The sequence below is a fragment of the Aquarana catesbeiana genome, linkage group LG03, assembly GCF_042186555.1.
Source record: "Aquarana catesbeiana isolate 2022-GZ linkage group LG03, ASM4218655v1, whole genome shotgun sequence".
NCBI classification, from domain to species: Eukaryota; Metazoa; Chordata; class Amphibia; order Anura; family Ranidae; genus Aquarana; species Aquarana catesbeiana.
Genome location: NC_133326.1, coordinates 374,667,144 through 374,679,708, shown reverse-complemented (window position 1 = coordinate 374,679,708; position 12,565 = coordinate 374,667,144). Strand labels below are relative to the sequence as shown.

The 12,565-nt window shown below is 41.8% G+C and overlaps 1 protein-coding gene across 1 annotated transcript in view; it reads right to left on the bottom strand.

Moving 5' to 3' along the window:
- Positions 1 to 12,565, bottom strand: part of NR3C1 (nuclear receptor subfamily 3 group C member 1) — a 274,894-nt gene that overhangs the window by 98,800 nt on the left and 163,529 nt on the right. Inside the window, exon 3 of the mRNA XM_073620637.1 lies at positions 53 to 216. Within this exon, the coding sequence (XP_073476738.1) occupies positions 53 to 216 (164 nt within the window). The remainder of the gene's footprint in view (positions 1 to 52; positions 217 to 12,565) is intronic.

Below are 12,565 nucleotides of genomic sequence, written 5' to 3'. Positions count from 1 at the left end.
AGTGTACAGCCTGAATGATTAGTATGGATGCTAGTATAGATAGTTGGCATACCTTCTACTGCTCTTTTGAAAAATACTTTACAGCTGCCGCAGGTCAATACTCCATAGTGACACCCAGAGGCTTCATCAGAACACACCAAACAGAGCTTAGGAGGTGGTCCGGTGCTTGTAGAAGAACTGGACGGAGAAGGACTCACATCAGGTCTCATTCCGGGGCTAGTGTAAGAAGAAAATAGATTTGTTTATTCACCTGGAAATACCATTTCTTGAGCATGGTCACATATCACAACTCGGGCTCAGTTTTAAGTACTTGGGAATATATCAAACAATTGTTTATTTTACAAGTAATGTACCACTTTCTCACAATAAAAGGTAAAAACACATACTGTATATTTATAAACATTCTGTCATATACAATCAATTCAACAAGAAGGCCAATATTACAATCTTTAAGACCGCAGATTCAAAGTGATCAATGACCAACTTCCCATAGTAAAAGCACCTCAGCCACAGTGAGAAAGCATAGGCTAGGCACAGAGTTAACTCTTTGATTGCCCCTGATGTTAACCCCTTCCCAGCCAGTGTCATTAGTACAGTGATAGTGCATATTTGTTAGCACTGATCACTGTATTAGTGTCACTGGTCCCCAAAAAGTGTCAAAAGTGCCAGTTAGGTGTCTGATTTGTTCGTGCAATAACGCAGTTCATCTATAAGTTGTTGATCGCCGCCATTACTAGTAAAAATTAAAATATCCCATAATTTGTAGACACGATAACTTTTGCGCAAACCAATCAATATACTCTTATTGGATTTTTTTTCCAAAATAATACATATTGGAAAAAATGATGAAGAAATTAGTTTTTTTTTCAATTTTTTTTGTGGATATGTTTTATAGCAGAAAGTAAAAAATATTGTTGTTTTTTTCCAAAATTGTTGGTCTTTTTTTGTTTATAGCGCAAAAAATAAAAACCGCAAAGGTGATCAAATACCACCAAAAGAAAGCTCTATTTGTGGGGGGGGGGCACAAATTTTATTTGGGTACAGTGTTGCACGACTGTGCAATTGTCAGTTAAATTAACGCAGTGTCATATCAGAAAAAATGGCCTGGTTAGGAAAGGGGGTAAACCTTCTAGAGGTCAAGTGGTTAAAAGAAGCATGCCAAAAGCTTTTTTTGGCCATAGTTCTCTCCTGGATCGCGGGACTGCACTTACTTGTGCTCTCCTGTGACCCAGAATCAGTTCACAGCCCGCTGTTGGTTGATGTCACAGAGTCGGTCCAGGCTCTGGAAGGACCCTGACATTAATAACTAACAGTCACCGCTCTGTGCTTAGAGTGGACAGAGAACTGAGTAAGATGTCAGTTCTTGGGCTTACAGCTGGTGGGGGCCAGATGCAACATCACAGCATAGCTGCAGCATTGAGGTGAACATGTATGTTTAATTTTCAATTTTTTTTATTCCCACAGTTCTCTTTTAATTTTGCATAGTTTTTACAGCATTAGTTAAAGCTCTTCAAAAAAGAGCACAGTATTTTTCATGTGTACAGTTAAACCCTGGATTGCGAGCATAATTCGTTCCGGAAGCATGCTTGTAAACTTGTATATCAAGCGAATTTCCCCATAAGAAATAATGAAACTCAAATGATTAGTTCCACAAACATTTATTCATAAGTCCTTCAGTTTATAGTCCATATAAAAAGATTATAGCAATGTGATAGGTTGTGTAACCATAAAATGTCCATCCACAGATGGAAGCCTCCACAAGGGGATTAGAAGCAAAATCCAGCAGGAGCTACACAGTATAAAAGAGAAGAGAGGCGCCTCTAAGTGTAGCAATATGGTTACATTTAATGAAGGTACGACATTTAGCAACTCACATGGTTGATGATTAAAAAAGGCACATCTAAGTATGCAGGCATCTGGGGGAAAGCTGTCCACATAGACCATCCCCTGCACCGCCAGCTCTCACCACTGTCAGTCTGCAATCGTGAACAGGAAGACTACCCTGCAGGAAAGAGATCTGAAGGCGAGGCTTGTACTGCTCGTGGAGCACAGCGTGTAAGAGACGACGTCAATGGCAGTGAGGAGGATGGTCTATGTGGACATCTTTACCCCGGATGCCTGCATACTTAGATGTGCCTCTTTTAATCATCAACCATGTAAGTTGCTAAATGTTGTACCTTCATTAAACGTAACCATATCGCTACACTTAGAGGCGCTTCTCTTCTCTTTTATACTCAGTTGTGACATGACACTACTTGTATATCAAAACATCGCGTGTATATTAAGTCAAAATTTATTACAAAATTTTGTTTGTCTTGCAAAACGCTCTCAAACCAAGTTACTCTCAAACCAAGGTTTTACTGTATTATCTTCAAAGAAAATAGCTGCCTGCTGTTGAATGGTTAAATAATGTTAGCAAGGAATAAACTATTACTGTTAAATTGCATCTTTTTTGTAAACACAGTAACATGTTAAAATGAACTTTGCACACAATACTTATTTTGTGTAATAAACACAATATGGTCATTAGAGGTATGCCAGAACCTGATGTTTTCTAAAAAGCCATTTTAATAATGAAAACCTCAAGAAAGAACAGAGGCCTGACTGAGAACTCCAAATGACTTTATAATACAGTATATACATATAACCACTAACAGTACAGGGACCCAAAAGTACACACAGAACTAGGTAACACTGTCTGTCTACTTAGCAGAATGTGTGGATTGTGACATGCCCGAGCAAATCAGCTTCTCCTGAGGCTTTGTTAACAAACACAAGCTTTATGTTGTGACTTGAAAAATCCAGCAAACTTGTTAGAGTGCTTACTAGTGTCATAATTATTCTCCGGTAGACTGACAGTGAATTTTCAACATGAAAACATAACTTTGGAACCTTTTCAGCATTCCATCTATTAATTTTGTTATTTCTAAGTACTTTCTTTATGCTTGCTTAAGGGCCTTTCGCACTACATCGCAGCTAGTTTCCCAAAGCAGCACTTCTAAAACGCACTATGCAGTTTTATAAAAACACATAGTCTGTTTTAAATCCGTTTCATTACAGCGCATATGCATTATACATGAATAGCTAGTTGTTAAGAACACTGTCGGGTGCCCACTCCTTAACGACCAGCTATTCATTGGTTGTTAAGGAGCTGGAACCTGCCAGCATCCTTAACAACCAGTGATATTGCCTCTCCTAGTACCTCTTGGTGGTAAGTATGCTCTAGCTCCTCTTGTGCAGGAGTGATGCTACCACTGGAAGGGGAAGGAGCTGGAGAGAGCGCAGGCGGGTCAGCCTGGAGCATAGGCTCTGAGAACGTGAGGGGAGCAGAGGAGAGGGAGAGTGGACTGAAGAAGCTGAATGGCTGCAGAACTCCCACGCTACTCCGGCAGCAGATAGGTGGGGCATTGTTTACATATCCGCTGAGTGTTAAGGCTCCATGCACACATGCATTTTTTTAAGCTCCTAGAAGCTGTTATTAGCATTTTTTTCCCTGCTCCAAGAAGCTAAATAGTGTTATCCTAGGTGTCCATGCACACTACTTTAGGCTATTAGCGTTTTATTGAGCTTCAGTGTCTAGGAGCAGAAAAAAAAATTGTTTTAGTACAGTTTTTGGAAGTGTTTTCCCAGCAGGAAAAAAAAACGCTAAACGCTCCTAGACACTACCAAACACTCCTTTTTTCCCGAGCAGTTTTTTTTTTTCTTCATGTACTGTAAAAACGCTAATAAAAGGCTAATGCTTCTAAAAGCTACTAAAATGCTACTAGAAGCCAGCACAAAACATTATCAACAGTTTTTTTTTGAGCTTATAAAAAACGCTAGTTTGCCTGGTGCTTTAAAGTAGTTGTAAACCCTTACATATACCCAGTGAAGTGACTACATAAGTTGTACCTATCTGAAGTCTTCTCTCCACTACATCTGTAGAAAATCCAGAATTTACAAAGCTTGTCTGAGTTGTCAGAAAAAAGGGGGTGGAGAGCTGAAATCACACTCCTCCCACACCCGCCTTCGTATAGTGCACCAAAGATGCTTCACGCAGGACTTTTTAAAATGCAGCGCAAACACACCACAGCAGTTTTAAAGGGATTTAAAGTACTTTTGAGGCTCTTTTGTCACGCTGGAAATGTGCCTTCTAGTGCATAGATGTGAAAGGACCCTAAGAATATCTTTTTTTTTTTTTTTTTACCTTGATTCAAAATATTTTCAAACTTTCTGGCATTTTTACCTTGTGTTTACCAATCTTATCCCCCTGTTCTATTGGCTTACATTAGTTTGGTTTACCTACAATTTTTTGTCTTTTATTTTTACACACACTATAGGGTATATTTATAAAGCAAAGCTTGGTTTAAATCGCATTCACTGCTTTAGGCCTCACTCACATGGGTGCTGAGGCCCATACACTGTGAATTGGCCATTAGTTTATGCGTCTGGAGTTGCCAGGTGCTGCATGAATACAGTCCATGTAAGTCAATAAGGACATAGCCGCTCATTCTACTTTGACAGGTATGTGTGTGGGCAGGAAATAGTGGTGACGTCAATACCCTTGTGAGAGTGCTAGGATGTTTTTTGTTTCCAATGCCTGTGATTACAGTCTTGTTGTAAGTAATAATTTATTGATTGCGCATTTTTAATCTGGACACTGCGCAATGAGTTTACTTTTTTTCTTATGCTCACTGATTCAATCGGCTTCCGAGGATATCCTGTGGCTACATCTTTGGCTCGTTTTCACCAATGATCCCCTGTTGGGAGGCTGGATAAGTCAAGCTGATCTGCACCTAATGTGAAGGGTAATAAAGCTCAGAGATGCGAGTATAGACCTTCATAGGTCTTTGGATCTGGTAAGGAGACAATTTTGCCTGATCTATTCAAGCACTGGATGTTGCACTTATTTTAAGGACTATTGCACTTTATCACTATGGACTTTATTGTTTATATTATTATTCATTATATGTAAAGGTTGATTCACATACTTAGACAGCGCAACACAATTTTCTATATGCAGCTGCATTCAGGTCTGCAAACATGTATGCCTGTGGAATTAGGACAAGCGGCTGTGTCTGTACAGCTGCTAGGTTTCTACAGACTTGCATGGGATTCCTGCATGCAGCACCTGGTGGCTCAAGCCACATAAACGGCTAAATAACACACTTCCTGTCCTAACGGGACAATGCTTACTTACTGTGTCTGTGAGTGTCGGTTCACACAGGGGCGACTTGTCAGGTGACCTAGCCGCTTGACAAGTCGCCTCCCGTTCTGTACTACGGAACCGTTCTAATAGGAGCGACGCAAGTCGCTCCGACTTAGAAAAAGGTTCCTGTAGCATTTCTGGGGCGACTTCAGGCGACTTGCATTGACTTCTATACAGAAGTCGTTTTGCAAGTCGCCGTGGAAGTCGTGTGCAGGTCGCCTCGGTGAGGCGACCTGCAAGTCGTGCCGCCCCTGTGTGAACCGGGGCTTAGGGTTGCCTTTAAACCCGAACACATATGAATTACACAGATTCTGAGTCTAATTGAACCACTTAAGGACTGCCCCACATACATTTACTGCAGCAAGGCAGGTCTGGGGTGCGCGTGCACCTCCAGAGAACCACTACTGCTGTGATTGGACACATCTGGAGCCAATCAGTGGGTCTGGAGGACGCGATGTCTGCTGGGAACCCGGCGATCATTCATAGAGAGGCAGAACGACGGTCTGCCTATGTAAACAAGGCAGATTGCTGTTCTGCTAGTAAGAAAGACAGAAACCTTGTGCTTCTGCTAAGCAGGAACACAGATCTCTGTTTTTCTTTAGTTAAGCCAACCCCCACACAGTTAGAAAACACTCTCTCCGGGAACACAGTTAACCCTTAAAAATAAAAACCGCAGAGGTGAGCAAATACCACCAAAAGAAAGCTTTATTTGTGGGCAAAAAAGGACGTCAATTGTATTTGGGTACAGTGTTGCACGACTGCGCAATTGTCAGTTAAATTGACGTAGTGCAGTATTGCAAAAAATGGCCTGGTCAGGAAGGGGGTAAAACCTTCCGGAGGGCAGAAGTGGTTAATGCAGCTAGAGCACCAAGTAAGTTTAATTACCACCTTAACCAGCCACAGAACCTGTGTAATTAATATGTGTTCAGTTTTAAAGGGATGAGGTGGCAACCCTAGTATCTGTACAGGTGTAATGTGTTAGGTCTCCTCATCTCTTTAACATACAAGTGAGGTGTTCTTTAGTCCACGGAGATATCTGGCAACATTCATTACTGACAAAGCTCACATGATTTCTGTCAGCATCAACAGTTATTTTTTCCACTTATTGAACAGACATAATAGAATGCTTTTAATAATATATCTAATAGACTAAAAGGAAGCAATGTCCATTGTTTGTTACACGCACTTCAAATCATGGATGTTTAGCTCTCCATCTGAGTCAGAATGCCCTTTTTATGCCTTAAAATATGAGCTGATTTTTTGTTACTTATGCCTATTTCCCTGAACGCCGCAGCATTTCAGATTTTAAACAACAGAGCAAGCAGTGGAATTACTACTTTAACTACAAGCCTTGTGGGCGCTATGGGTTTCAGTGCATGACTCCTCCAATTCACTCTACTGCCAAAATTGTTCTCCCTAACCACTCAAACAAGCAGCGACTGCAGCTCTGTGCTGACTGAAGGAGTGCTCTGTCATCAGTGTGTGCATAACTCAAGCCTGTGCAGGCCCAGCTGTTGTTTTGTGAGGGGCGATGGTTTCTAGAGCTATGGGATTCACACTGGAATTGTTTAGTCCTAAAAACCGTAGCAAGCAGTCAGATGTCAAACAATCCTAGTAACTTTGATTTCATGCTAATGAATGATTTAACTTGTTGTTGACACAGTACTCAAAGTGCCAACACACTGAAATCAATGTGATGCAAATTAAGTGGATAACATGAGATTAACCACTTCAATAACGGGCACTTTCCCCCCTTCCTGCCCTAGCTAATTTTCAGTACTGTCACTTCTTAAATGACAATTGCGCGGTCATGCTACACTATACCCAAATAAAATTTTTATAATTTTGTTCCCACAAATAGAGCTTTCTTTTGGTGGTATTTGATCACCTCTGCGGTTTTTATTTTTTGCTAAACAAATAAAAAAATAACGAACATTTGGAAAAAAAACAAAAACAACTTTTCTTTGTTTCTGCTATAAAATTTTGTAAATAAGTAAGTTTTTTCCTTCACTGATGAGGCTGCACTGACAGGCACTGATAAGGCGGCACTGATGGGAACCGATAGGTGGCCCTAATATGCAGCACTGATGGACATTGATAGGCGGCACTGATAGACGACACTGATAGGCATCACTGATGGCACTGGCAGACATTGCTGACGGGCACCGATTGGCATATCCCTGGTGGTCCAGAGTGGAATATCTGGTGGGCGTCCTTTGTGGGCATCCCTGGTGGTGCTGGGCAGGCATCCGCTGGGGGGGCTGCGCTGATAAACAATCAGCACACATCTGATAAGGTGGCACCGATGAGGTGGCACCAATGAGCGGGCACTGACGGGCACTGAAATGCCGCACTGAAAGGCGCCTCTGATGGGTGGAACTGATATGCAGCACTGATGGGCATTGATAGGCGGCACTGATGGGCACTCATGGGTGGCACTGATAGGCAAAACTGATGGGCACTGAAAGGCTGCAAAGATGGGTTCTTATGGGTGGCACTGATGGTCACTGATAGGCGGCACTGTTTCATGGCACTGATATGCGGCACTGATAGGCATCCCCGGTGGCACTGGCAGGCATTGGAGTGGGCACTGATTGGCAGCTGCCTGGGCATTGGATTGGCAGCTGCCTGGGCACAGATTGGTATTTCCCTGGGGGTTTAGGGGGCATACCTGGTGGTCCAGTGTGAATGGCCATCCTGGTGGTCCTGGGCGGCTTCACTGGTGGTCCTGGGTGGGATCCGAGGGGGGGGCTGTGCTGATAAACAATCAGCACAGACCCCCCCTGTCAGGAGAGCAGCCTATCGGCTCTCCTCTACTGGCATCTGTCAGACGTGAGTGAGAAAAAGCCGATCACTGGCTCTTCCTATTTACATCGTGATCAGCTGTGATTGGACACGGCTGATCACGTGCTAAGGGTCTCCGTCAGATTCTTTACCTGGATCGGAGTTGCAGTGTGTCAGACTGACACACCGCAACAACAATTGCCATGATGCGCGCCCCTGGGGGCGTGCAGCGGCTTAATATCCTGATCACGACATATGACGTCCGGTCAGGATATTAAAACCACTTTGCCGCTGTCATTTTGCTATATGGCGGGCGGCAAGTGGTTAAATTGCCTCCAGCACTGCTCCTGTTTCTTTTAGCTGGAGACCACCATTTTGTTGAAGCCCAGAGCAGTTACTTCCTTATTGGAAACTCACCCCCACCTCTTGGTCTCAATAATTATATTATACTTTCCGTAATCAAAATGTGTGCATTTCCAGCCTTGATTAGATCTCTTGGCTCAGTTAAGCCGGCCATACATGGATCGAAATTTGGCTGGTTCAGCAGGGCTCAATTTGATCCATGTATGGGCAGACTGGTTGTATCCCAAAAGGAACTCCGTTGAAAGTCCGTAACTCCGTCGAAAGTTCGTCGGAAAGACCGTCGGACGTTTTATGCTGAAAAGTCCGCCCGTGTGTACACGTTTTTAAAGTCCATCTAACACCACCCTCTCCACTGACTGGCAATGTTTCTGTCCAAGGGAGACTAAGCTGCTCCTCCGTAGATATAGTGGAGGAGTGAATGTAGCCAACCTAGGACAGAAGGTGTAATATTAGCTGATCACCATTTCAAAATAAAAGGTATAAAAGCTTGAAAAAGTAAATGCAACCAACGCATCCAATAATTGGTAAACTACAATATATTACATTTTTGTTTGGGTTTAGATATGCGTCAAATCTTGAAGTGCTTTATGTGATTCTTCCAGATCTGTGCAGAAACTCTGCCTCTGTCCAGGAGCTTCTTGCAATTTGGACCCATCACTACTGCTTCGTTTCCTTTCCCCTCCTGTAGTTTTTTGGCAGGCAGCCTGTAATGGGTGGGCTTGCTGAGTTCTCCCTGCAGCCCCCCGCTCTGCACAGGCTAGCGCAGTGATGATGTCACTGCTACTTTTTAATACCTGGGATTGAAAGGCATTTTGTGCACACAAAATTGATTTACTGTATATCCTTTGTGGCTATTAGGAATATCGTTAAATGAAAGCTTTGTGCCTCAAGTTCAGCTTTAAATATCAAGCTCACAAGCCATTAAAATGTCCTTTGTAGCAGAGGTCGCAGCCTATTTCAGAGGCACTTGAAGTAAAATTTCCTAGATTACAACCAAAAAAGAACACGAAGATCTGACCCCATTGTGCCACCTTATACTTCCAATATTGTCCTAAGTATAGCGATACAATCTGTATTTGCTGTAGAGAAAAAAAACACTGTCTAACATTTTCATCTGGAACATATTAATACGATATGGCAGCATCTGCAGAACCAACAGCTGATATACAATGGGGTTGTGAAAGACAGAAACCAGATGTGTAGCTTAAACATACACAGTGGTGAATTCTTATAATGCTAACTAGCTCAAAGGACAATGTGAATTCATCCCAAATATCCACAAATTTATGATAGATCCCTGAAAGCAAAGGGGCACAACACATTATTTAGGGCTTGAATCCCATTTTGAATCTTTGAACCCAAATTTGTTTATCACTTGCACACAGTGGTTTACAACTCTTACAATCCAACATCTTATAACTCCTTAGGGAGTATTATATTGCTGCTGCAGGCAAAGCTTCTGACATTACACCTAATACGAACTGCCTATCTGTGTTTAGTTATGCAAGTAACAGGTGGTGACATGGTCTTTTTAAAATACATTGACGACGTGTGAGAAAACGCTGCAGGGAAACAATGAAGGGTGCATAGGCAATAAGATTATTCTCACAAATAACCACCAAAATGTTTTATAGGGACAACACAGCTCTTTCGGGCACTGTAATAAATTAGCCTTCCTCCCTGTTGGGATAAAAAGGGTTTTCCTTGGGTATACTTTTAAGGCTTCATGTACACGGGATCTTTTGAAACCTCTCCTGAACGAGAACCTAACTTGACAGATAGTAACCGACATTTAAAAACATCCCTTGTGCCACATTTACATGCCGTGCTTAGCCGCGTTTGCGAATAGAAGTGGTTTTTACATTGTAAATGGTCAGAAATGTATCTCCTAAAAACGCATATAAATGAAATGTGGCTAAAAGCGAGTTACCGCGTTTACAAGTTGTTACAGGCACTTGGCATTTCAAATGCCTCTGACCATCTGACCTGATTGCATTTTTTTTCCTTTCCAAAGAAATGCTTCTAACCTCAACTGCCTGAAAACTACTATAAACGACCCTGTGTACATGTACTGATATGATACCATAGAGGAGAGTTCAGAGGCAGCTGAAAAAAACGCCCAACTGCTCCTAAACATCCATTTACCAGCAGCAGTGTACATGAGGCCTTAATCACAGCCAAATATTTGTTAGTATTCATTTATATAGTGTAGCAATATGATATTTCCCAGTGATTGACAGAAAACACTGTACAATCCTTGATCAGGTGAAAGGACTATAAGGTTGAGACAACAATCACACACACTGGTCATATAGCACCCTATGTAAAGGTGAATGGACTATAAGGTTGCGACAACAATCACACACACACTGGTCATATAGCACCCTATGTAAAATTTACCTTGCTTCTACCTCAAAAAAAAAAAAAAAAAGTTAAATTCCCCTAATTTTCCCCACTTTTGCTGTCAATAAAGAGGTTCTGGGCATGGACCTCAGCTCTGACAGATTTTCTTAGATTTTACACAAGTTCCCATCATGATGCTGTGAAATTGTGCTAGACTGGAAATCTCTTTACTCTCTCTTAAGCCACCTCCCCACCTGTTAAGCAGTGACTGAGTGCCAGTTTTTATTTTATTTATTACAGGCACTTATATAGTGCTGTCAATCATATATTGTACATTCATATCAGTCACTGCTCTCAAGGAGCTTACAATCTAAGGTCCCTAACTCACATTCACACACTAGGGCAAATTTAGAAAGGAGTAAATTAACCTACCAGCATGTCTTTGGAGAGTTGGAGGAAACCCAGGCAGGCACAGGAAGAACATGCAAACTCCAGGCAGGTAGTGCCATGGTTGGGATTTGAACCAACGACTCTAGTTCTGCTAGGGAAAAGTGCTAACTTCCTTTGCTGCAGGGTAAAACTGTACTCAAAAAGGGAAGAGTACAGCACACTACAAGTTTTTGATTGCCCTCATCAACTTTAAAGCTAGCAAGGCTACATTAACAAAGCAGAGAAGATGAGTGCAGGAGAGCAGAGAGAGAGAGGGCTAGAAGAGCAAGTGACTTTGGAATAAGAAGAGGCTTACACAAGATGTGTCAACTCTATATGAGAATGTTATATTAAATCTAAAGTATATATGACTTATGTGGGTGCAGAGGGTCACCATAAAAAAAAAAACTGTTTGCATCAAGGGGTGCACATCCATTCCTGTATGTAAACGCTCAGATGTACAGCCTATCATTTATTTGTACTGGAGGCTGTAAGCTACACATGTGACTGCAGGGTGCAGAAATACAATTGTTTTGTTACAGCGTACCACGCTCTGTGCCCCCCCATAATGTGTAATTTATATCTAAAGTCCAAACTTTTTTTTTAATAATACATTTTTCTACTAGCGATCAGGCACTATTCCTCTCACTGATTTCAAAGATGGGTACAATGACAGGACAATTTTCCTCCTCCCACATGTGCTAGGACATTTTAAACTCCACCTGACCACCGAACCTGCGACACTGCTTGAGCACTGTTACCAGGGTATTTTCCACTCCCATGAGTCGGTGTCTGAACAGTCAACTGACCCTTAGTTTAGAAAGCCTGAGGACCCCTGATCTAGAGTCTAAAAAACGGTATGATCCAGCACCATTCTGGACCAAAGTTTATCTATAGTTTGGGCAAACTAAATGGTTGCTTTAAACCCTTTTAATTAATAAAAAAAAATGATGTCAGTTGTATATATTTGCACATATAGTATACAGTGAGGGAAAAAATTATTTGATCCCCTGCTGATTTTGAATGTTTGCTCACTGACAAAGAAACGATTAGTCTATAATTTTAATGATAGGTAGAGACAGAATAATCAACAAAAATATCCAGAAAAATGCATTTCAAAAAAGTAATAAATTAATTTGCATTTTAATGAGTGAAATAAGTATTGGCCCCTTCGCAAAACATGACTTAGCACTTGGTGGCAAAACCCTTATTGGCAATCACAGAGGTCAGACGTTTCTTGTAGTTGGCCACCAGGTTTGCACACATCTCAGGAGGAATTTTGTCCCACTCCTCTTTGCAGATCCTCTCCAAGTCATTAAGGTTTAGAAGCTGAAGGTTTGTAACTCGAACCTTCGGCTCCCTCCACGTATTTTCAATGGGATTAAGGTCTGGAGACTGGATAGGCCACTCCAGGATCTTAATGTGCTTCTTCTTGAGCCACTCCTTTGTTGCTTGGCT